The 25087-nt window shown below is 44.0% G+C and overlaps 1 protein-coding gene across 1 annotated transcript in view; it reads right to left on the reverse strand.

Annotated features, from left to right (window-relative positions):
* DNAH8 (dynein axonemal heavy chain 8) overlaps positions 1–25087 on the reverse strand; it is an 8835797-nt gene that overhangs the window by 1192589 nt on the left and 7618121 nt on the right. The window contains exon 75 of the mRNA XM_069608756.1: positions 20650–20805. Coding sequence (XP_069464857.1) covers positions 20650–20805 — 156 coding nt within the window. The remainder of the gene's footprint in view (positions 1–20649; positions 20806–25087) is intronic.

Consider the following 25087-nt stretch of genomic DNA (forward strand, 5'->3'; position numbering starts at 1 on the left):
GGGAAAGGAAAAAAAGGAAAATAAATAAAGCACCTTTTAGAGATGAACAATGGATTTACCAATGAACGGATGCAGGGCTTGAGGTGTGGCACTGTGCAAAACACTATTTCAATCAGTTGGAAAGGGAGTAGCTGTAGAAGGAGGTTTCTTTACATGTTGCACAGCGTTTGAAGAGTGTCAGTGCGCAACACTAAGTACAAAAGTGTTTACTACTTTCAAGAAGAGCACCAAGGAAATTTGGATGGGGTGTGCAGAAATCGGGATGGCAGGCATAGTAAGATGAACATTATAGCTGGGGAAATGTGTTTGTGATGTGAAAAGTCATATGGCCATGTGTGAAGTACACCATTGGCATATGTCGTACAAAGGCACAAATACACTTCTTCGCAATGTAACGCGCTTTCTCCATTTGTGGACCAAATAAAAAATGACACAGCCACATCAGTGTCTGCCTAATGCGATACAAAGTTATGCATGAGATCGGAAACAAACGCATGACCTGGGCAAGTGCCTCCTTCATAGCAACTGGCACTGAAACTCATGTAACATGCTGTCCAATTTCCCCTCCAAAATGAACAACAATAATATCGGCATGATTGGGTATCACCAAAGTGTCACACACACAAACCAAAATCAGTCACTTCATTGAAGGTACTCCATAGCATTACACATCCACAAGATAAGATTCCAAAATGAGCAGCCACTGCAGTGTTTTCCAATCAATTTCAGGCAATGTATTTCGAACTCACCTAAAACCCGCTCGCTGTGCCTCATGGAACACACAGCCATAACCACACATTCTGTATTTCTGTCGATACATACACTGTGTACCACAGTCTGTGCGTACACACCACACCCAGAAACCTTATTGACCAATCTCGTGGCCTCTACAGCCCATTTCTATGCCCGTCATCTGCAAAAGGGGCGTATCCAACACGTGGCACCCTGCAACTATCGCGATATTCACTGACATTTTGTGCTGTGCGCGCGCAGGAGTGGGGGAATAACTTTCAACCAGGGTAGAGGACGTCCTTAGAGTGGCGGCTCTGAAAAGAGCCTTTTTTTTAAAGGCGCTTCCATAGAAACATTTTTTTTGCAGTTTTTATAAGTGATTTTATGCTTTCAACGTCAACTCACAATCTTACAATATGGTCTTCAGTGCAGCCTGTAGATTGTGAAACAAAATGTCATTGACACTGTTTGACAAAGATATGCCATTTCCTTTGAAAAGGTTTATATATCGAGTACCAATGTTCTCATTCTCACAGGAGAACATCCCAGCAGCACTCAAGAAGTCACACATGCTACTGTTGCGGAGACCCCTCTTCCGGCCTCTGGCTGGCGACAGGAATCATTCGATTACTTCCACACTATTCTCGGGGGCATACATAAGAAAAGCACCTTGGCAGTGGGAAAAATGCGCTGCACTGCTTTCAACATCTTCTTTAGTTGACGGTACACACTGTAACAAGCGGCGGAACCCAAAAAGAAGGCTCAAAAGTGCACAACCACAACACGTACAGTTCCCAAAGAGGCCATGCGTCGACATTCAACAACAACTCTGCCGAAACAGCACGATTCGACACTGCACCACAAAGCGTCCACTCCCTCCAAACTGAAATTGCCACAAAAGCCTTCTTTGAGGACATACACAAACAGATCTTCCACATATGCATCACCCACGATGAAAACTGTGCCTCTTGCCAGCCGCACTGCACAAACTAATGCAAAAAATTATTGCCGCCCTTTCCTGTGACGCCCACCCTGTGCACCTGATTGAACATTCCCCACAATCCATTTCCATTGGTCACCATGGTCAGAAGCGCAGAATGTGGCACATGCCTTTCCCCAAATACCGCGAGGGACGCGCCCAAGTGGAGCAGGGGGAGTTCTTCTCCCTATTGGTGGTCTTGCCTGTGATGCATACCCTGAGTACCTGATGGGCCAAAGGCCATAGTCCCATTTCCATTGGCCAGCATGGTGAGAAGCGCAGAATGTGGAACGTGTCTTTCCCCAAATACTGCGAGCGCCGCACCCCAGTGAAGCAGGAGGAGTCCTTCTCTCTATTGGAGCTCTTGCCTATCACGCACACCATGAGCACCTGATTCGACAAACGCTATAATCCCATTTCCATTGGCCAGCATGGTGAGAAACGCAGAATGAGGCACGTACGCTTCCCCAAGTACCAGGATGGGCATGGCACAGTAAAGCAGGAGGACTCTTCATTTTCGCTTTCCACTCTAGCCATGAATGTAAGGCGCTAGGTCCTCCCCACAGAAAACACACCATAGTACAGGCTACGGGTAAATGCTCATGTCATGTGCGCTGCACTGCCCATCTGCAATTCAGCCTGGCAGCTTTCGCCTCGGGCATATATTTGCACGCATGGCTTCATAATGTTGTGTTGGGTATGCTGAACAGAATGTAGGAGCCTGTGTACGTTAGACACAGCACTCCCAAAAGTAAGGGGATTATAAGGGCCAAACCCCAGGAAATGCACATGGTGGCATGAGGATCCCTATTGTTCAACAGGGGCAATGATGTACACTGTATGCTAATGTATGCCTACAAGCTCACTTCTGCTACTGTACCAAGTGTGCAATGCCCTCCACAACCATTGTGTAAAAGTCACCAACTTCAAATACATGCAGACACCATCGTACATTCTATGTTTAAATGTTCATGCCATGTGCACTGCACTCCCCATCTGCAAATCAGCCTGCCAGCTTTCACCCTTGGCACATATTTGCACGCATGGCTGCATAACGGTCCGTTGGGTGTGCTGAACGGTATGTAGGAGTCCATATAGATTAGCCATAGGTTACATGTGTGCTGCTGAACACGTCCTTTCATGCGGGATTATTTTAAATCACTCTGTAAAGCTAGGAGCATATAAGGGGCAAACCATATGAAATGCACATGGTGGCATGTGGCGGCCTATTGTGCAACAGGGGCCATGATGTACGCCATATGCTAATTAACGCATAGCAGCTCTCATCCGCTGGCCGACCAAGTGCACAATGTCCTCCATAATCATTGTGTAAAGATCACCAACTTCAAATGCATGCAGAGTGACAACTGCATGGCTGCAATAGGTTGTGGTGGCTGTTATAAAGGTCTACGCTGTTGGGTGCAGGTGTGGTGAACGGTATGTAGGAGGCTGTGTGCATTGGCCATGTTTTACATGTGTGCTGCTGAGCATGTCCTTTCATGGTGCCATAACTTACAGCATTTCCTAACGCATGGGTCTGCTAACGGTCTAACCATAGCAAACGCAAATGGTGACATATGGCTCCCTATTGTGGAACAGAGGCAATTATGTACACCGTATCCTAAAGTATGCATAGCAGCTCACTTCTGCTGCTCCACCAAGTCTACAATGTACTCTACAACCAGTGCGTACAAGTCACCAACCTGACATGCATGCAGACTGACAAGTGCATGACTGCATTAAATTGTGGTGGCTGTCATGAAGGCCTAGCATGCTGGGTGCATGGTCTTCGGCCATGCACGTAACAGTCTAGGCCTTGCCCACACCCACCACAACATAACAAAGCCATGCAGGAGAACATGTAGGCATGTGCCACAAATCAGAAAGCTAACATAGGCACTAGCACTTCTACCCAACCTCCGCACCCTAAAGCAGGAATGCATGCACACATGTTCCATTTACAGTAATGCACAAACATACCACAGGGTTTGCCACCGCTACCCACTTACATTATAAAACCATTGTAATAATGTCAACCAGCAACCCATAGCACTCTGAGAAAGAGGTCAAGAATGACCCAATAATACCCTTCAAATTTGGAGAAGTCACTGAGTCCGAAATAATAGACATTGTCAATAAAATCAGGCCCTCCAACTGCAAAGGAGAAACTTGCCCCACCAAACTAATCAGAGTATGTAGACACACTTGCACCCTTCCAAAAATACATTCATCAATGCCTCCTTCAACTCTAAAACCGTGCCAGATAGCCTTAAAGAAGCTTGGGTGCGCCCGCTCCTCACAAAACCCACACTGGACCCAGAAATACCTAACAGTCACAGGCCCATCACCACCATCCCATTCTTGCTCAAGATTCTGGACAAAGTCGCTTATACGCAAATCCAGCAAAACCTGGAAGCAAATCATATCCTAGGAAAAAGACAATCCGGATTCAGACCTGGACATAGGACAGAATCCACCCTACTCGGTCTCAAAATACAACTCAGCGACATCATGGACAAAGGCAAACCGGCACTTCTCCTCCTCTTAGATCTGTCTGCTGCCTTTGACCTTGTCAACCATGATATCTTCGGAATACAACTAAAAAAACGATGCCCACTTCTCCCCGCAAGCTATTGCTTGGGTCACATCCTTCTTCAAGGGCCGACTCATGAGTCTTTTCAGAATCTGCAAGTGCCTCCCCTACCACTATTCACTGTTGAGTACCATAGGGATCATGTACCGCTCCCACACTGTACAATATTTTCCCCCTCCCCCTCTTCAATGACTTGGATCGTCATCACACAGCCTATACCAACTATGCTGACGACACTCAAGTCTTACTCCCACTAACCAGTATCTACGAACAAGACGTTGCAGCACTAACCAAGATATACACAGCCATTCAGACCTGGATGGCAGCCAATGGACTCTGTTTAAATGGAGATAAAACCAGAGATCCTCATAGTAGGCACTAAAGAGACACTCAATAAACTCCCCCCTCCCTACAATACCTTTATCATTGACAACTCTACCATTACACTCTCAACTGCAGTGAAAACACTAGGAATCTACCTTGACTCTGCCCTCTCTATGTCACGCCAGGTCAGTGCTATAGCCTCCTCTGCTGCCCTGACCACCAAGATTATCAACGCAGTCAAGCCCTTCCTCTCCACAAAAAACTGCCTAGCCATTGCTAGAGCCACAGTCGGCACCAAACTTGACTACTGCAATGCCCTGTTCCTGGGCACATCTGCTAAAAATCTCAACAAATTACAGGTCACACAGAATAATGCCCTTAGAGCAGCTTTGAGTATTCCCACAAGGGAACACATCTCACAGGCCAGGAAAGATGCACAATGGCTGCCAGTGAGAGAAAGTATAATTTTCAAAACCATGGTTATCACACACAGATGCCTTTCCTCCGATGTTCCTCGCTACCTTTCAGAAAGGATCACCCCCGACGACAGACCCAGGAGAGCTTATTTCTCCTATGGGACAGCCAGTAACTCTGCACTTCAGAGTCCCCACCTGGCCAACCAAATCTATGTGCCATTTGCGGCAGGAGCAGCGGCTTGGTCCCAAAAGCATGCTTTTGTAAATTTGGTGGAAATCCGTCCAGTAGTTTTTTTTAAAATGACCAAAAAGTAGGTACCAAAAAATGTGTGATGTATATGTCTGCTCCACGGGCACACTTCCCTGTTTGCTGCGTGGACAGGACTCTGATTGGCTTAGAGGGCAACGTGGTGTCCGTGGACATCGGACGCGCCTGCTGATTGGATGGTGAAAAGCGCTAAGTGCGTCAGATTTTTGGAAACGCCCGTCATCTTGGATTCGCGGACATCGGAGTAAAAACATTAAAAAACACAACATTGCACTTGTCAAACTTATCAAATATCTGAGGAGGTGAGGGGTGATGAGGATTTGTATTTTATTTATTTGTATAGTGCAGCCAGGCCCGGGGGCAACCGGATGCATATCTTCAAGCATGGTTACATGAGGAGTTACAGTTGATGATACAGTCAGACATATGCATATGCAGGAGCAGTAAGGTACAAGATCAGTGCAGATTTAGTCAAACATAGTCATGCATACATAAGGTTGTGGTAATATGCTTGTTCAAGAGGACAGTTATGTGTGGGGACTAGCCAGTGCTTAGCCTTTTGTTTAAATAGGTTCAGTAACGTAAGATTTCTCATGGTAGGTGGTATAGTGTTACAGAGTTTGGCAGCCTGGACAGGGAAGCTGACACCTCCAGCTGTTTGAAGCTTGTATTTAGGGATAGTGAGGCATCGAGATTGGCCAGATCTGAGTGGCCGAGACACAGTGTATTGGGTAAATCGCGAGGCAAGGTAGATGGGAGCCTGGTTGTTCATGCATTTGTAGGTGAGTGCCAGTGATTTCAATGAGATTCTTTGGGCGACTGAGAGCCAGTGAAGGTTCTTCCTAGTTTCAGAAATATTAACTGATCTGGGAATGTTGAGGGCCACTCTGATCACATTGTTTTGGGTAATCTGGAGTTTAAGGTTGCGTTGGTTGGTTCCTTGGTACAGTGCGTTGCAATAGTCCAGTTTGGACATAACCAGAGTCCTGGCGAGGGTGATGCAATTTTGAGTAGATAGGAATGGGCGGCAGGCTGTGATCAGCTTGCAAGTGTAAGCTGAGGCAGCAACAACTGGAAGGTTTGTCTAAGTAAGGAGAGTGTGGAGTCTAGGTAGATTCCTAGTGTTTTGGTATCTTTGGAACCTTGCTGGAATTACCATCAATAGTAAAGGAGCTGAACGAAGGGTTCAGCTTGCTGAGTCTCTGTTGTGTTCCCAGGATGAGGAGCTCTGTCTTGTCATCATTGACCAAAGCCCCTGTTGGGCCATCCAAGCTTGGATGACTTGGTAGATGTCGTTCAGAGCTTTAGAGTCTACAATGTAATCACCAGTGATAGGAATGAGTATATGAGTGTCGTCCACATAATTAGTGTAGGTAACACCCAGATAGTCAAGCACGTCAAACAAAGGTTTGGTGAATACATTGTAGAGTGTAGGGGATACACAGGATCCTTGAGGGACTCCGCAAGGGACCGACGTGGGGTCAGAAGAGGAGGAGAGTGAAAATACTCTCATTTGTCTATTGTCCAAGAATGACCTAATCCAATTAGTAGCAGTGTCAGAGAAGTGGGCTGCAATTTTGAGATGTTGGCAGAGGATTTGGTGAATGACCAAATCGAGAGCTGCAGATAGGTCCAGCAGGAGTAGGCGGGCCAGTTTGCCGTTGTCTTTTAAGTCCTCAATCTGCATTTTGAGGTCTAGGTGGGCTGTTTCTGTCCCGTGCTTGGGTCTGAAGCCCAATTGTCTGGTACCGAGGAGATTGTTTCCTTCCAGATAATTCTGTATCTGTAGGTATGCCGCTCTGTCTAGTATTTTTAGAGGAAACTGAACCATCGTGATGGGCCTGTAGTTAGTTGGTACCTCAGGATCTAGGGTTGTTTTTTTTAGGAGAGGGATAACCCAGGCGTCCTTAAGATTATTAGGGACCGTTCCCGATTGAAACAAGGAGTTGATAAAGGTAGTTATGAAGGAAGCAAGGTCGTGTGCCGATTCCTTGATGATGCTTGCTGGATAGGAGTCACCTTGGCAATTGGAGCGTTTTAAATTACAAAGGATTTTTTCAACCTCTGGGATGGTGATAGGCCTGCAACTAGTAAAGAAAACTGGTGTTTTTCACTGCGAAAGACCGTGATATTAGATGTATTGAAGGTGATTTTGAGGTGGTGCAGGGGTAGGGTCTGAAGGCGCAAGGTCCCCAAAATACAAAATATAATGATAATTATTGTACACATCCATAAGGGAATGAGAGTAGGAGAGTGGCATTGAGAAGAATAAAGTCTTCATAGAGATACAGCATACCGATAACTCTGCCGCCCTGTAAAACATTACATCAAACACATTCCATTTCCAAATGATCGCAGTGGTAATGAGTGCAGGGGTACTGCTCTTCAAAGACCTTATGAGTGGAAGCAAAACCAATACACTGTTTGAATTATAACACTTTGCGGTGGACCAGCCGTGACAAATAGGTAGTCTGACACAGGCGCTGGAGGAACAAGATGGGGGCAGTCACTGTTTGTTGTGCGCAGCATTTAAACACATGGGGGCTGTTGGTGCTCGCTGTGTGCGGAGCTCGCTAGCAGAAAATTGGAATAGTGCTCAGCTGACAGGTGGATTATGAATTCCAAGTGTTTTCATAAAAAAAGTAATTTGTCGCTTCCATTAACCAAAAGAAAGCTAGGCATAAGCCTGTATTGTTTTTTGTCCTTGGAAATAAAGGGAGGATTCGTAAGGAAAGGAAAGGAATGGAATGAGGTATGTAAAAACGTCAAACATGATAAGGGTCAGCATTCTAAAACTGGACAAAGTAGCATTTCATTTCATTTGATGAAAAAACATTGATCTGAACAGACACTCTGCGTTACGCCAAGACAATGAAAATGCCAATTGTTATGCAAGTTTTACTGTAGACGAATTTGTAGACAAAGGAGTCAAGATTTCATTTTATGACCGGTATGGATGGCTGGCTAACATTGCAATAGCTTGTTGTTTTCGGCAATTGGTGAGGAGACTCAGAAACAACCGTTGTGTACTTGTATTTGTCCCATGGCACGTGGGCACGTGGGCAGGCGAGCACCGAAATGCCGGGAGTCCAAGTAAGTGTTAGCACAGGTTTCACCAACGCCCAATTCTAGGCTAATGTTACGTTAAAATGCTGTCTAAGTGTTGTTCAAATTCTTCAGTCAACTTCTGCATCGGCCTCCCATTGCGACCATAACGCACTGCATAGCACTAACTGTTACGCTCACCTGGTCTCTGCGGAGGCATTGGGGCACTGTTGCAGCCCTCCCGGGTGTGTGGTCGCTCAGGTACGACTTCGCCCTCTGCGCTTATGTGGTGAGTGGTGGTAATAGGTGATGCTGCTCGGGGCTGCTCCTGCATGGAGAATAGGGGGCGTGAGTATGCTAACTTGTGTGCCTGATCCCCTTCCAGACCCCTTCTCCCAAACCGTGGTACCCGTGGGATGCGCTGTTGATTAGTTTTGGTGAGCACTCTGTCCTTCTGCTTCTGGCAGGGGGTCTTGTATGATCTGGACCGAGTTCCTTCACTGGTCCCTTGCACGTGGTAGTCCAGTCCTGCTGCGACTAAGCCACTATACTTCAGGTAAGTGTTCCTGTTTGCCTTTGTCTTTCCTCATCTGTTTTTGTTGTATTGTAAAGTTTGTTGTCTTGTACTGCTGTCCGTTCCACTTTTGATGTTTGCTCTTTTGCTTTCTTCCCTTGCAGGTGATGTTGCCAGCCCGGCAGAAGCTGCGGAGCTCGAGGGGTCAGCCAGAGGGAATGATGAACGAAGCTGCAGCGGTACAGTAGCTGGTAAGTTGTTAACTAAGGGGAGCGCAGGGTTCAAATGTGGCGTACCCCAGGACAGATGTTCTTGCCTTGTCTTTCTTTCTCTTCACAGGGTCCGAGTTAGTGGATGCAGAGTGCGGTGCGGTGGCGTTGGGATCAAGATCACTGGATGTCAGGATATGAGTCTACAGATGAAGCGATGAAGCACCGGTTTCCTGGAGGTGAGTATGCAGGAGATCGCCTGGTTTCAAAGGCAAGTAAACTGGTCCAAGCGGCGGTGAGCTTCACGTTGCACGCGAGTGCACAGTAACGCGAAGCACTGGCCTTAAGGATGGAGCAGCTTATATAGCTGAGCTTCTGAAGCCACGCCCGCCAGTTCAGCCTGCCTGCCACACCCGATGAGTCAGCACATGAAGACCAGGCATAGGGAGCCACACCCGATGAGTCAGCACATGAGGATGTTCTCTGGAATAAAGGCGTTCAGCTCCTGGAAAGTTCTTGTAAAATAAAAGCACTCCTGCACTGAAATAAAGTAAAAGCACTCCTGCACTGACATAAAGTGTTTCTGCTCACATCGCTATATGAGCCTGGCGCCAAAGGCACCAGGACTGAGTCCAGCCAGTGCCCCTGTGTTTATGGGTCCCAAAGGGACATAAGTGAGTAAAGTGACCCATTGCCCCATCACTAGATGGTGTGGTTTTTGTGTTCTGGAGCCTGTGGCCATGACACTAACCTCTCAACCACATAGTTGACGCCAACATTGTATGTTGTTTTCTCTGTGTTTGCATTGTTTCTCGTTTGTGTTCATTCTAAGTTTTCACATGGTGCATAAATAATGGATTGATTAGAATAGAATTAAGAACGGCTACTGAGACACATTTCTGTTATGTTTTCTACACAGCCACATCCTGTCCTACTGCGAGTGTCATAATTTCCAGATAACAATTGATGGCTTCTTCAGCTGGCAGTTGATGATACACCTCAATGGTTGGATGAGCATAATGCTCTTTTGGGATGATCGCCCCGGGCCCATCTGTCCTTTTACGGTACCGGCAATAAGGAGTACCTTTACATCGTTTACGGCGGTGTAGCAACAGGCTGATGCCGAAGCCTTGCGAATCACAGTGCTTCCATCCAATGAGCTTAGGTGTGACTCCCGATAGTCATTTCTGTATTGAGAACAAAGAAAGCAACAAAAAATGTGGTTGAATATGGAAATCGGGGGATGTTCTCGGAGCATTTATTGTGAAATAAGAGCACATTCTAAATTGCAGAGTATTGCGGTTTCTTTTAAAGATACTGTTTTGTATTCAGAATTGACACGCGCTGTGCTGTGAAAGGATGTGTGTTTATATTCCAGGTTTTGTGTCAACTGACATCTGGACGTAGGTGATGATTGGCTGCGTTTGGCTACGCTGCACACTAGCATCACGGATATAGGCAGAGAATATTGCTAGGAATGGTGATGTCAGATTCAGGGACGGGGACTACGATTTAGTGCCGAAAGGACACTTGAGCTTAGGGTGAGGCGGCAATGGATAAGATAAGCACAAAATGGGCGTGCCCTGCTACCTGATCTTGCATATGTAAAAGTGAGGAAAACCACGGTAAGGTGCATAGGAAAAGTTTTTACGGTCGATCAACGTATGCTTAAATAGACATGCCCGAACACTTGGGACAATAGTATTTTTGAGCGCACTACTCCTTTAATGAAACTGCATGAAATTTTGCAATTTTATTCCGTACCTAATTCCGAATGAGTTTGCAAAATTTGGTGGGATTCTGTCCAGAAGGGGCAAAATTAGAGGGGGGGTCCCAAAATAATGTAAAGGCTTATAAATGAGGTGCCACTTGACGAATCTACACTTAATTTGGCAAACTGATAACAGATATATATATATATAAATGTTTTTGCAAAGTTTGGTGGGATTTTGTCAAGAGGGGGCAAAATTAGAGGGGGGGTCCCAAAATAATGTAAAGGCTTATGAATGAGGTGCAATTTAACAAATCTATACTTACTTTGGCGAACTGATGATAGGTCTACATATAAATGTTTTTGTAATGTTTGGTGGGATTTTGTCAAGAGGGGGCAAAATTAGAGGGGGGTTCCAAAATATTGTAAAGGCTTATAAATGTGGTTCCATTTGAGAACTCTACACAAAGGTTTGTAAAAAGATTATACATCTAGATATAAATGTTTTCATAAAGTCAGAATGGATTTTGTAAAGTGGGGGCTAGGTTACATGACTATTGTATGTGCATACATTTGACGCTTTTGAAAAAATTAAACGTGGGTGTATTTCCAGCAAACTTGTGTAAGGAACATTGGCAAGGCATGGTTTTGCAAATGTGCCCGTGTTTTATTTTTTACAAGTGTCATAATGTAGGTTAAAAAAATAGTGATATACCTTTGGCGACTGAGGTGTAGCCTATGGCCATGGGCAGTGGCCAGATTGTCCGGGTTATGGAATAAGGTCATGATCTGGACAATCTGGTTACTGGCCATCACCACGAGGGACAACACATGTGGTTAAAGAGGCCATGTCCACCCGGGTCTGGCTTTGTGGTAAAGCTATTTGAAATTGGGATAGGTTTGAAAGGGAAGAAAAATGTGCTCATGGTAATATGGTCACAGAGTTCTCTTTTTGACCTTCTGCAGGCTGCCATGGAAAGCGAAGAGGGGCCCTGTACAGAACCTCGCCTTCCCTTTCCATGGTGGCCATCTTGGAAAAGGATTTTCCTTCCTACACTGGGATGCCAGAGATGATATCACATTGATACTAATGATAGACACTACAATTCTCTATATAAACCAATTATTACCCATTACTTTATTTTTTTATATAAACACACCATACAGACATTAAAAATAATACAGAAACAGACCTTAGAAAATCATCTGCAGTGAATGCAGCAAAAAATTGATCTATTGATCTATTAAAAGAATAGTGCACTCAGAAATATTATTGTCCCAAGTGTTCGGGCATGTGCTTCTAAGCATACCTGGATCGATCGTACAAACATTTCCTTTGCACCTTACCGTAATTTTTCTCTTTTTTACACTTGCGAAATCAGGCACCACGACGCAGCCATCTTGTGATAATCTTATCCGTTGCTGCATCGCCCAAGGTGGACTGCCCTGGCGGCACTAGTTCATGTGCCCCCCCACTGAAGCTGACATCACCAAACCTAGTGGTATTCTCCACCTATCTCCAGGACATTACTATACAGCGTAGTAAAATGCACCCAATCATCACCTACGCGATAACGTTACTTGACACAGAACCCGGAAAATCAACACACATCATCTCACAACACAGCACGTCCCAATTTTGAATATAAAACCATTCTTTTAAAGGAAATAGCAAACCTGTACAATTTGTAAAGTACTTTTATTTCACAATAAACGCTTCGAGAACATCTGGTGATTGCCATATTCATCCAAATAGGTAATTGTTTTCTTCGTTCTCGATCCACAAATGTTTATCGTGATTCATGCGGTGTTCCTTTTGTGTATAAGAAGCGCATTGGACGCACTGTGAATCGCAAGTCGTTGGCATGAACTTGCCGCTAGGCCACCATAAATGATGTCAAGTTGCTCCTTATCGCTGGTACCGCGTAAGGGCATATCGGCCCCTGGCGATCGTCCCAAAAAAGCGTCACTGTAATCCACCCATTCACGTGTATCTGTAGCTGACGGTTACATAAAAACTTCAGTTGGTATCTGGAATCCATTACAATCTCAGAAAGCCAAGATGCAGCTGTTTAAAAAAAGATAACAGAAATGTATCTCAGTAGCCAATCTTTATTACAGTTTATCATTTTAACCATTAATTTGGCCCCCTGTTACAACTATTGATAAACACGGACGTGAAACAATGGGAACTCGAACAAAACAACGTGCAAAATACTCTTCAATTTAGCTTCATAAATTACTGCTATGGAGTATGGTCAGCTCGAAATGGGATGTGGAGGCTGACGATGCAATCAGGGAGCAAGATAAAGCCAAGAAGAACACAGATGGAATTTTAATTAAATATTAGCATTCAATTACGCGTTTGTGGAACCTGGGGGAACCCACTAGTGGACTACACGTATCATCCCATGTGCCCAGAACAAAACCAAGTACACACATAAGTTGTAATTGTGTGTCGTTTTAATATGCCACACACAACAAACAATACAATGTAACCCACCAATAATGATCAGAGAATGATAATTTGACTAGTTCATCTATAAAATTGTGGAAAGTAAAACTTACATAATATTCGGCATTTCCATTCAATCGGCGTAACGCAGATACTCCGTTCAGGGCAAACGAATTTTCAAAAAATAAAATTACATGTGTCTTTGTCCAATTTGTGAAAGGTGAACATTATCATATTTGAAAGTGTTACATCCTTCCCTTCATGCATTCCTTTTGGAATCCACCTTTGTTTCAAGATCGAAAAACAATTGAACCTTATACTGTGTACCATGGGTGGGTTTGCTCAGCTAGGAAACAAAAAAATTCAACGGCGTTGACCTTCACTCAGAATGGGAGCCGATAGCCCTTCAGACCACAGTGGCATTAAAATATTTTTGAAAAACATATGAATTGTTTGCCAAACAGGGCGACATTTCTAAGATTTATTTTGTTCTTCTGGAGAACTTGGCACTCTCCCAGCGACTCCCACAGTCAGGCCACACCACCTGTCACCTCATCCCATCTCCTTTTCACACCGCAAATCACATAAACATTTTTCAAAGGAGCAAGTCTCGAGCCCTGACAAAATGTACTCTTATGAGAATGTCCGAGCAAACCCTGCAACAAACCCTCCGGCCACACCCGCGGACCCTGACCCCAATGACCACGGTTATATATTAGAGGCCTATAGTTTGCACACGTGTGTTTGTACTATCCCTCTTTCGGTCACTAGTCAGATGAACGGTGTGGGTGTCTTGCCACCTTACAAATACAGACACATAGTAAATACGTAAAATAATGCTTTCACGTTAGAATGCAGAGGGTACCAAAAACAACAACAAGCTAACAGGATTTACACATAGTAAACTATCACTTGGTAACAAAACCTTCACAACAGTAGGTATAATCTACCACGCAGGAGCCACAACCAATGCAGCTCACTACACTGCATATATAGAAAAGAAGTGTGGATGGGTCAAATATAATGATTCCAACATTACTGTAAAACAGAATGAGAAGGTCTGCGACCTACCTCCGTAAACCGCACCCTACATATTCCTATTTCCACCTGCTGAGGACAAAAAACAAAACTATTGTCCCATATTTCCCTAGGTACTAAACCACAAAAAATAACCTTGACATTTGGAAGTATTTTCATTACTGCCTGAACCAAATGTTCCAACTCTGCCAGCAAAGTAGGGGCACTGACATACCCCAAATACAAAGCACCACAGTGCAAAACGACTACACGTGGAATGTTCACCCTGCCCATATCTCCACAAACTTGTACAATTCCCTGCACATTAAAACCAGGCACAGTGCTCCATACCACCTCCACTCCTGTAACATCAACATTGTTTGCCACATTCCTACATTTAGCATACTACTCCAAACCATGCACAAACATAACTCCAACCACCAACACCCTGATTTTCTCCACCCCTACCATCTTCACTACACCCAGCCTCTTTCAAAGCAAACCACAACCTCAACATCTGATTGGCTGATCCCTAGAGTCCCCTTTCCTTGCTGCATTTGCTGAGAAACCCCAGATGTGGCACGCCCTGCCCGCGGACCCCCGCAGTGTCCGCGGAGCGTGTAACACTGGAGCAGCTTTTCTACCCTTTCCACTTCACTCTCTGCACCATTTCCTCACTGGCTACTGTTAAACAGTCACACAATCATCCACCAATCACATCCAAGAACTCTAAATCTAACTCTATCATCACAGATCAGCACTTTAGATGTACTATTGATCACTCTCAGTACAATTCGGCTGTCACTGCAACAGACCTACAGCAACAACTACTATAAAACTCCCCAATATTTCTACTTGCAGATTTATGCACATCCACATGCATAAACACAGACTACAGGTATGAATATTTTCTACACAGTACATGTACAGCTCTTTCTAGGAATACATATACAGTAACTGTCACTTAACCTGTATAAACTGTAAAACTAACTTACTATCATTTCTCCCATCTGCTATGATGAAGTGTCAATTGCAAACCTGGCTAGTCTCCAAATGTTTGTTTACTCACACAGCTATCTTAAAAAATGCTATTTGATATAAAAATATGGGAGAAATAACAGTATAATTATGAAAAAGACTGTCCAGTGTGTTATAAAATTACACACAGCCAGGATGAGTACATGCATCCTGATTCAAGCACACACACAGACAATATCATTACAAAGGCTCCCAGCTCAAACAATAGCACTGCCTCTATATGAAATCCTACTCCTTTATTTCCCACACCTTCACAAATGCATACATTCCATGCTTTTCTGTACAATCTCTGCCATTTACCCTGTAAAAATTGCAAAAAATACATATGATTATTTTTTCTATCTCTTCCGTCCAATAACATAACATTAAAAGTGTGCTCTATATGTTTACTATTATGCTCATTTGTAAAACATATTCAACTAACATATTCTAAATAAAATATACAGGATGCACATAGGCAAAGGAAAGTGCATATGCATACTATGCTCAGTTGTAAGAAAACACTACTACTACAAAAACAAAAAAAACAATATCTATATTAACAAAAGTGCTATAAACACACATTCATTAACGTCTTTCTTTTACAATTGGAGTGAAAACCACTCACCTGAGAAGCAGCAGCAACTGAAGTACGAACTTCGATTTAGAAGAAATCTACCCTTTCCATACAAAAAGTAAGTACAATACTAACATAATATTCTAACTATTTCTCAATCACACTAGCATTTTAGTATTGTAGAACAAAGAAGTGTATTACCCTTTCCCATTAGATGTAGTATTAGTGCTTCCCCTTACCAGTTGCATACTTTATATTGTCATCTCAAGCCCAGTATAGTAACACACAAATACAAGAATAACCTTGCCAACTTGATGTAGCTGCCCAGTTGCACAATCACACACCTCCACAATCATCCTTACCATCATACTCAGACACTCATGCACAAAGCATGCATACACTGCACAACAGCCAACCCACACTTTATTTCTCCAACAAACCCCAAAGAATGCCTACCAAAAAGCAACTCTGTAGAAAGCAACACAGAAGTAGAGCAAATCAAAATAAAAGTGTCCAAAATAATCATCCATCTCTAGCACATTGTGTACAAAAAGTTCAAACAAAACAGCTAATACAATCATTAAGCGAAACAAAACAAGCTTCCAGTACAGAAACATTCCTTCCTCTATTAAAATGCTATTTATATCAATGCATTGCTTAATGCACCACAAAGCTCATGTTATCTATTCCAGTGAGCCTTCATAGTTTTTTATCAACATTATAATAAAACTCCCTTGTGCACACTTTCATGAATAGTACATGCACATGTGATGTCATCAGTGATGTCATCAATGACATCTGTCATGTCATCTTTGAAGTCCTGGGTGTTAGTCTTAGCAATGCACGTAGGTAGTGCGAGTTATGGTTGCTTAGCTTACCATAACTAGCGAATGCCAAGGGTTTTTCGGTTTTACTCTGACCCATAACGTCCCTTTAACAAAGTTTTTTTACTGAATATATATATATATATATATAGCAGTGAACCAAAAAAAAAGGGGATACACATGTGATATCAGCAGTGATGTCATCAATGACATTTGTGATGCTATCTTTTATGTTCTGGGTGTTAGTGCTTGCAGTGCACAGTGGTGCGGGCAGGTATGGGTGCTTAGCCTACCATAACTGGCGAATTTCAGGGGGTTTTCGGTTTTACTTTGAACCATGATGGCACGTTTGTAAAGTGTTATTAGTAAAGTGTTTTTGTTTGTAGCACAGGTTTTTAGTAGTGCAACTTAACCATAAAGTCCCCTTGACAACGTTTTTTTTAGTGAATTTTACGGGTTTTTAGTACGTCATTTTAGGTGTAACGTCTTGGTAATAAAAAAAAATTGTACTGAATGTCACAGATTTTCAGTAGGGCAACGTAACCATAATGTCCCTTTAGCAAGGGTCTTTTGCTAAACAGTATACACCTTGCGAAGAATGCCACATGACAATATGCTGGCGTACAGCACAGTGACATGTCCCAGAATCAGCACACACTTAACAGTAAGATCTATGCCTCGTGGACAGTATGGAAATAGATTTTATATTGATGTAGGAACGTCCACCTTCAGCATTTCTCTTACACAACGCCAACACGTATTGGTATGCAGCGATTACCAATGCACTACACATGATATATCTTTAGCAAAAGTTGTACTTATCTGAAAATGACATCAGCTAAAGGCATCCTTCCTCCCCAAGAAACAGCAGCACTGCTGTAATGAAGAAGCATGAGAAACAGTGCCGCTACCTTGCAAATAACAAACGCACAAAATTTGTCACTGTACATCTACCGACCCATTACCGGTCGTTGCCTCTTTGCTCATTGTCGTTCACAATTACCTTATTACCTGCCATACCAAAAAATAAAGCCACCTGTAAACAAAGTAAGTATTGCGTTAATAGCGACCTTTCACAGTGTAAATACATTTTTTTTTAATTGCATACACTCCAAGTACTGCATATTTTTCTGTAAAATGCATAGATGTAATAATCTTTGCCCAGTAATAGTCTACATTTTCAGTAAGGTGTGCTACTAAAAAGGAGGATTACTGGTTATAATCCGGGGCGGCTTTGGCGGGTCGGATTACAAAACAAAATCCCTTTTCAAGATGGCCACCATAGAAAGGGAAGGTGGTTATTTCATACATAGTCCCTCTTCCCTTTCTATGGTAGGCTGCAAAAAGCACAAGTATGTGACATGACGCAGAACCTGTAAATAAACATACAGCGACGTACAACCTAATAACTTACATTTGGAAATAATAGACTGGATTGTAAAAGAAAACGTGAACATATTAGAGTTCGTAAAGTATGTTTATTTAACAACAAACTGTCAGAGACCATCGGAGTAATCCCATTTTCAATGCAATGATAAAAATGGTTCTAAGTGCGGCATTACAAATGATAAAGATGAGGAGCAAGTTGGTTTTTTCCCATACAAAAATGATGGGTTCTTGGTTAAAGCAGCCGCTTTGTTTCCACAGTGATATCCAAAAAGGCGCCATGGCCTTGAGCCTACAGCACCATAAATGATGTGATGTTGCTTCGAACAGCAAGCGAAGGGCAAAGCGGGCTTAGGCTGTCATCCCACATAATTGTTATGGACAGGCAACCACTCATGAGCAGTTGTATTTGCCGTCCGAAAAAGCTCTCACTCGGCGTCTGGAAACCATTGCACGGACAGTACGGCAAGATGTACCTGGGCGGGAAACGTAACAGAAGATACGTGTAAATAACCAACTTCTACCAAAAAATTTCAAAAAAGACACAAAAAATGTGCAAAGTAATACACAAATGTAAGTGGTCAAACATGGCATTTTAGTGAAATGTTACTAATGACCATGTGTAACTATAGTAACAGGCTACAAACACAGAGATTCTGCATGCGGCGTAAGATTAAAAAAAATTGCAACTACACCGGAAGACGATAATTCAGTTATGAAAGCAAAATGAACGGACATTTTAAAAAAAATTACATCTCGTGATTTCAAACAAGACCAAAAGAATATGCAGGTGATGCACAAACCTATGTGGGCAAACATAACGTATCAAACAAGAAATATTAATGCTAAAAAAGGATTAGTGTAGTCATATCCTACAAATGCAGAAACTGCACTCTGCAATATTAGAGGAAAAATTAACAGCGCAGAAAGATAATACGTCAGTTATATTGGCACAATTAGATTTTCGGTAATGTAAATATAAAGCGCGGTTCGCTGTAGAGTGGGCAAAAGTAAACTTACATAATATTTATTGCCTCGATTCTTTTTCTGCAAGTCAGACACCAATGTATTTGCATCGAAGAATCTTTGTGGACTGATATTGCATGTCCCCGACAAACTTTTTAAAACATAACCTTATCAATTGCAATTTTTTTCGACACTTTAATTCCTTGAATTTCTTAAAAGGTTTCCCTTTCGCTCAAGGTCAAAAAACAATTGGCCCTTATACATTCACTCAGATGCGCAGGCGTATTAAGCGTCCAACCGGAAAAACAAAGAAATTTAGAGTGTCCGATATAATTTCTTTGCAAACTTTGGTGCGGATTCGTCCAAGGGGAGCACAGTTATAAGGCAGCCAAAAAGTGCTCTTCTTATGGAAACAGCGACTTCACCATAACAACACAGCCACTAACGTGCCTGTCTAATATGCTGCAGTGGTTGTGGGCAGGACCAAGGGATTTGGATATATGCCCATAGATTTTTAAATGTATGGGTGTACATTGGCTTATAATTCCACTGCTTATACTGTACACCCTCCCCAGAACCATCAGACTGCTAAGCAGTAGTACGGGTGTATGCATTGCTGTAGTATGATGTGGTGGTTCTGGCCAGGGCCTAGAGTTTTCGGCGTATGGCGTACGGCCTACGGCCTGCAGCCATGCACCCAAAAGTCTACATCCTGCCCACAACCACCTGAGTGATGTGCGGTAGTACGGTTGTATCGATAGTTGTGGTATGCTTCACTTGTTCTGGCCGGAGGCTGGACTCCTAGCTGTATGTCCATAGATATTACAATGTGTGCATGTGCAGTGCCTTATACCTCCAGTGCTTATAACTTTGGTCTTGGGAGCATGGCCTTTGGCCATGCATCCAAGACTGTACACACTCCCCACAACCATCTAATCGGTAATCAATGCTACAGGACGATTGTCACCAAATTTACAAAAGCACGCTTTCGGGACCAAGCCCCTGCCGCAAATTTGGTGAAAATCTGTCCAACGGTTTGGCCTGTAGGTGTGCGCAAAGTTTTTCCCCATTCAGTCTATGGGAAAAAAGACGTTTTGGGACCCCCCATAACTTTTGCCCCCTGCACCAAACATCACATACAAAATTCAGAGTGCCCCATATACTTTTTTTGCAAAGTTTGGTGAGGGTTCGTCCAGGAGGAGCGGAGTTATAGGCCGCCCAAAAAGTGCTCTTCCTATGGAAACAGCAACTTAACCATAACTACACAGCCACTATTGTGGCTGTGTAATATATATATAATTCACTACTGGACCTAAATGGGACAGCTTGTCTTGCACTCTTCCATTTCCACTGAATTGGCTTCTTCTACCATTTGAAATTATTATGCTGAGCATCTGTAAACACCACATTACACACTTTAAGCTATTGCAAAAATGCTGATGTCCTCTTGGGTTGAGGCTGATCTTAAATTAATTTTTGTTATATACTGATTGACCAGTACAGAATACGTTTGTGATGTAAGAAAACCAAATTCGTGCAAAGCTTTACATTTACTGTGTTTGTATACTATATTAGAACTCTATGACAGTGGTTTTGTCCACACTATAAGTGCCAACCTTAAACGTGCTTCCAGATTTTATGAAGTTTTTTTCCAATACATTATCAAGGGCAGGATCCAGTTCCTCTCGAATATCCTCAATTAGGAGAGGTCGTCCAAGTGAAAGGCTATCCTCCAGGTGTGTGCGAAAGTATTTATGATTGAGCGATGTTACCTGAAAAATAAATTATGAGCTGCAATTAAACTTGGCTGGCGGGTAATAAAACTGCATCTATATTTTTGAAAACAAAGCATGATTTAAAAAGGAATACATCCAAGAAATCAACATAAGAAATCTCATGCACATGTGTATAACATGTATGCAAAGTACATCAGGGCCTTTACCATTTATTGAAGCCCTAACTACTTAGTTCTCACTTGTTCAGATGACGTGAAAATAAGTTGCTGAAGCAAAAGCGGCTAAGCACTAAACAAGTTCATGGTGAAGTTTTAGATATATCGTGAAGAGAAATGTACTTGCATAGGGCAGATTGTAAGTACAATTACATTTCAAAAAAATCAATTTAAATGGTGCTATGTTAATGACCAAGATATGTAAAAATACTAGCCCATGTGCGGTACATGAGTCAAATAACCATGCTACTCAGAAGAGCGATATTTCCAGTTGACTAAATATGAAGAGTAGCTGCCACAATCAGCATCACAACAGATTTGCCTCTGCATGCACCAAAGCTGCCACTGCAGCTGCTGTTCCCATCAACACATACCACAGCATAAGATGCCATGGGTAGCAGCACTGCCACCTGACAGCGAACAATGACCCACACACTGCATAACCTACACTCGTTGTCAACAGTGCCCCAGCCAGCATCTCAGTGTCACAGGGATCCTATTATTGAGCGCAACAGCCAGGAACTTGGGGAATACAACACCCCACCCTCTCCAAGAAATGCCCCCATGCCAGTCAACGGCTACGTCAGCCATTGTGAGGCACAACTGCAGCATGAAACACAACAAAAGGAAGCCAGGGAGGCCAGTGGCGGGGAGCATGCACACATGTCCATAAAACTACAGACCATTCATGAAGCCCATTTGGTCGTCCGAGTGCCTCCAGTATCCATGGAAGTTGACAGCAAAAGAGCAACCAGGTCTAGGCCATTGCCATCAAGTGCACGGTAGTACCCACAGGACATTTTGCAGTCGCTGTGAAGGATTTGGATACAAATGGGCAATGGCATATCAAAAAGTTGGTGGTTGGCAGGTTCATGGATTTATCTGCTGCAATAAACATGGTGTTCAGTTGCCATGTGGGTTATGCCGCACTGAAAACTAGAAAACCAGAAGGACATTGTGTGTGTTCACCCATCTTCTACAATAGCAACAGGTCACCTCACAAATGGCACTGTATTTTGCCAGAGACAGTACTATATCATCCAGTCTACAGTTCTCTTTACCTGTAGCTTTATAACGGAGTTGATAATGGAGATGGCGGGTTAACCCTGCCTGTCACGCCCCAAAGCCACTGTAAAGACCCGGATTGAAGAAAAGTTCTCATCCTGCTATCTACAAACTCCACACTTTTCTAACTCCCCACAGCCATTTTGTCCCAAACCCATCACTTCACCCACCAGTTGATCACACATGTTCAAAAGCGGATATTTTAAATCATGTCTTTGCTGATCACCTACCCTGCTGGAAGCCAACATTTGTATCAAATGATGCACAACCAGCACTAACTGACATGAAGACCATTTCACCAAATGCCTTCATCTTTTAATTTGCTGAACTCAGATAGGATAGCTTTACACTGACACTGGCCCAAAGAGCACCTGATCTACTGACCATCCCAAAACAACCAGGCCTTTCTCGATGAAATAACAAACTTCTTAACAGAAGCACATGTTAACAGCACAACTATCATGTGTTGCTAAAACTTAAAACTGCTGGGTGGGCCAAGCCACCAAAAACACCAGAGAAGCTCTACTCAAACTGCTAGACACGATAGAGATCAGGCATCCTAACACTGAACTATCCCAAAACAAATGCAGCACACTCAACCTGGTATCCAATAGAAATCCAGTCATCAAATGTCTCACCCCCCAACCCTCTACCTATGGACTGGAACGACCATGCAGTTATATACATACTGATCCACCACAAATCTTTTGCCAATACTAACCAATGAAGATACCCCACTGATACTCGAAGATCTTGCCCATGAACACACTGGAAGGCAACTTCATCACCTTAGTCTCCATGTTTCACTTAGTACACTAGACGTCAATAAATTAAGACTGCCGGAAACCAGCTGTGAGTGTGCCAGTAATTGTGTTTGGATTCACATTGTTTTGAAAGTATATTTTATTGGAGTGTGTATTATCTGCATTTTAAAGATTTGCCACTTTTAATAATATATTCACTGCTTTTATAACAACTGTTGCTTAGATAAGAAATATTCTTGCTGCGTAGGTTTGATCCATTTTAGTAAGATTGCGTGTAGAAACCTGCTCTGTGCAGCTTTCTATAGAAATGACTGCGCCACGATCTAATACAATACCCCTGAGCATTCTAGTTCGAGTGTGCTGCTACTTAATTACCAAGCGGCACGTGAGCGCTGGCGTGTGGCTTCAAGCCCGGTCTGTGCCGGTTCGTTCTGCGGATGGAAACTAGGGAGCGAACATCTTTTTGGTAAGCTTTATAATCCATTTCACTATGCATCTGCTGGATGCAATTGCTGCTGTAAAAGCACAATTAGTAAACTCAGCTAATATGCTAACATAATAGCGTGATATATGCAGGAGGCAATCTCTATAGGTACAACATTATTGAGATAATGAAGGCGGATATGGAATGTGTAAGGCTCAGTTCCGTTAGTTTGAAGGGATGGTTTGCTGTTGCGTAGTGACTACGCTGTATTGCGCATGCGCGCATTGAATAAAAACGGTCCGACACGGCAGTTGCCGCGCGGACCCGAGCAGGCAACATGCGTCCTGTTTGGGTCCTTCTGGTACGCGTGTGTGGGTGCGTGAGAGTGCCGGCGAGGGCCCGAGGCAGCCCTCGCCCATACAACACTGGCGACAAGGGACGGCATCGGAGCCCAGAGCCAGTGCTCCGAGCGTGTTGGGGAGTTCAGCTCTTCTCCGTGTCGGCACAGACCTACGCATATGGCCGGCGGCCATCTTTGATCCAAGGCGGATCGCAGTGGTTGCGGCCCAGGAGGGGGCTCGTGCGCCGGCTGCGATCCCCTGACTTCAAAGTCAATTTTTGGAGCATTCCACAGCCCTAGCAAGCTGAAGGGCTGTGGATTAAAAAAAAAAAAAAAAAAACGAACGAGGTATTTTCCGTGGAAGTGAAGGGAGACACCTGGATCTTTCCCCATCCAGTTCCACAGAGCATTCTATCATCGTCCTTCAGTGCTGGGCACCTGTGCTCCCATCCAAAGACTGGGCTACCATCAAAGTGTGTCAGACTGTGAGCACTGAGCCCCATTGTCATCATGGGTGAGGGAGGAGAAGAAGAGGGCGCCCCTGCACCTGTCCCACGCAGAATGCACAGCACATTGGCCACCATGCCTGAATTTGACACTACTGGCCCACTCTCCAAGCTGGGGCGAAGTGGCTTCTGTGGGTCAAGAAACTGGAGATGTTTTTCAGTGCTTCTGGGGAACAGGATGATGATACGAAGATCGCCACCATGGTGTACTCCGCGGGCACAGAGGTCCATAGGATTTATGACTCTCTTAACATCCCGGTGGTCACGTATGATGCAGTGAAACAGGCCCTCCAGGACCATTTTCTTCCTATGGCGAATGTCGATTTCGACAGGTTTGTTATGTGTGCTGAGAGGCAGCAGGAAGGGGAGTCGCTGGACCAATTCTGTGCATGGCTGAGGCACTTAGCCAGCACCATGCAGGTGGGTGAATGAGGAGGAGATGGTACGGAACCAGCTGCTGCAGGGGTGCAGCTCGGGGAAGCTAAGGAGGCAGGTGTTGAGGGAACCGGGCCTGACGCTACAGCAAATACTCGACACAGGGAGAGCTTATGAACTGGCGGAGTCCAGAGGGGCAAAGATAGATGCAGCCATGCACCCTGGTAAGGGCGAAGAAGCTTTTGCAATTGGACGCTCTGCCCCAGGGAGGGCGAGGTGGTCACCCAGGAGAGTGGATGTTTCCCCGGCGACTGGCACTCGGCAGTCGTGCCCATATTGCGGTTATGGCCTGCCGCATGTGGGAGAATGTCTGGCGAAAACGTGAGTCTGTGGCCGGTGTGGCACACCAGGACATTACGCGAGGGTGTGCAGGGCCTCCACTCCGGTGACGGCGTCGAGGGGGCCAGCAAGAATCGGAGGGAGCAACGCCCAGAGAGTGAGGGGTGTGTCATCGGTTGAGCAAGGCATGCAGGATCTAGACATTGCAGAGGAGGAGTAAGAGGAAGAGGAGATCTTCTTCATCTCGAGCATTGCTACTGGTCCCAGAGGAAGCCGACAACCGACGTGCG

Source organism: Ambystoma mexicanum, chromosome 4q (genome assembly GCF_040938575.1).
Source record: "Ambystoma mexicanum isolate Mex_15411 chromosome 4q, UKY_AmexF1_1, whole genome shotgun sequence".
NCBI lineage: Eukaryota > Metazoa > Chordata > Amphibia > Caudata > Ambystomatidae > Ambystoma > Ambystoma mexicanum.